This window comes from Octopus bimaculoides, chromosome 6 (genome assembly GCF_001194135.2).
Source record: "Octopus bimaculoides isolate UCB-OBI-ISO-001 chromosome 6, ASM119413v2, whole genome shotgun sequence".
NCBI classification, from domain to species: Eukaryota; Metazoa; Mollusca; class Cephalopoda; order Octopoda; family Octopodidae; genus Octopus; species Octopus bimaculoides.
In genome coordinates, this window is record NC_068986.1 from 64,200,880 (window position 1) to 64,202,867 (window position 1,988).

The window sequence follows — 1,988 nt, forward strand, 5'->3', positions numbered from 1 at the left end:
GCTGACTACTTGATAAATTCTTATAAAGATTTTATCCTATATTATATTATAAATAATTGGAATATATTCAGTGCTGAATATTATTCTGTATAAGCACATGTTACTGAGATGCAACCGGATAAATTCTAATCTCTTTCACGGATATATAATGATGGACAGAAGTCATCGTACTATGTTGGGTACATCGTGGTATGTTGATTCTTGTTTATTTTTATGTGTCTCGACCATACGTGTACTGATGACCAAAAGATGCAGCTTACTTCACAGTTTTGCTGTATTGATTGAGAAACCAGTGGTTTACCGTTAAGTTAAATGTTTTTAAGAGATTAATTTTGAAAGCTGCATTTCCTCGCTTTCGGTAAATATGTTGCTTATTTTTTGGTAGTTTTTTAAAATTGTGTCTGTGTTTGTCCCCCCAACATCACTTTGACAACCAATGCTGGTGTGTTTACATCCCCGCAACTTAGCAGTTCAGCGAAAGAGACCAATAGAATAAGTACTAGGCTTATAAAAATTAAGTCCTGGGGTCGATTTGCTCAACTAAAAGGCGGTGCTCTAGCATGGCCACAGTCAAATGACTGAAACAAGTAAAAGAGTAAAAGAGTATATATATATATGATGGGCTTCTTTCAGTTTCTGTCTACCAGATCAATTCATGAGACTTTGCTGGGCCCAAGGCTATAGTAGAAGACACATGTCCAAGTGGGACTGAACCATGGACCATGTGGCTGGGAAGCAAGCTTCTTACCATACAACCATGCCTGTGCCTATTTTGACTTTTGTACAGTATTTTATGTTATAATATTGTATATTAATACAATTTTAATACATATATTTATACATTTTTTTTCCAGTTCGATACTGCTTGGGGCTCTATGTATTATGGTCATTCCGCAAGTTCCAAGAAGCTGTTCGCAAGCGGTTTGGTTCTAACACCAAATTCTGGCTATATTTGCTTACAATGACCCAATTTCATTTTGTATTCTATATGACTCGACCTCTCCCCAACATAATGGCCCTTGGGCTCGGTAAGTTAATTCTTATATTTAACATTAACTCTTCCAATACAACATACCCATACAACATGCATATATATTTCATACATCCTTCTGAGCACAGTGTTAATTTTTATTACTTACTGCACAACCTCCTCTTGTTTATATTTCTTTAGTACTTTATATCAATATAGATGTTGACTAGCCTTAGATGTAAAATCTGGCTTCCCTATCACATGGCTCCAGTTTTAGTCCCACTGCATAGTACCTTGGGCAAGTGACTTCTACTATAGCCTTGTGAGTAGATTTGGTTGACAGGATTGCAATAGAGACTTTGGTTAGTGCAATGTGGAGCTAATGAATGAAGGTCTATTTTGTTGGCTGTGTAAATGTGCGTTTTACTATCTCCTTGCTTTGACTTTTGCATGACAGCCATAAATGAAGGTCTACTTTGTTGGCTGTGTAAATGTGCGTTTTACTATCTCCTTATAATAACTGAAGCACACTTGCAAACATTTAACTGAAATATTCATTGCCAGACATAAAGATATTAGGTGTTAGTTATTCATAATGAACAGCATAAATGTTTGCTGACTGGGAGTGAGACAAATTGCTCTGAAATTACAGAAATTAAAGCTATTTGTGTGACATGCGGTTGGCTCAAAAATATACAAAGTCAACTGTGCAAATCTCTGTTGTGACAGAGGTCCTTGACTGTTTTCTCTTGGCCATTTGAGCTCTAAGGTATATACCAAATGGTTTTTTTAGGAGACCAGAAAATAAATTCTAGAATGTCTGAGAAAACCATGTCACATCACAGCTTCATGTACAATGATGTGACATGGATATAATGTACAAATGAGGGAGCCTCTATGTAGTTAGAGAACCTGCTATAAGTAGCTGCCAAATTTCCCACAAATCACAGATACCATGATGGTGACACTCATTTATGGCTGTCATGCAAAAGTCAAAGCAAGGAGATAGTAAAACGCA

General features: G+C 36.3%; 1 protein-coding gene across 1 annotated transcript in view; it reads left to right on the forward strand.

Annotated features, from left to right (window-relative positions):
- The window catches only part of LOC106867594 (probable Dol-P-Man:Man(7)GlcNAc(2)-PP-Dol alpha-1,6-mannosyltransferase), a 10,981-nt gene that overhangs the window by 5,893 nt on the left and 3,100 nt on the right, over window positions 1-1,988 (forward strand). Inside the window, exon 3 of the mRNA XM_052968475.1 lies at window positions 855-1,028. Within this exon, the coding sequence (XP_052824435.1) occupies window positions 855-1,028 (174 nt within the window). The remainder of the gene's footprint in view (window positions 1-854; window positions 1,029-1,988) is intronic.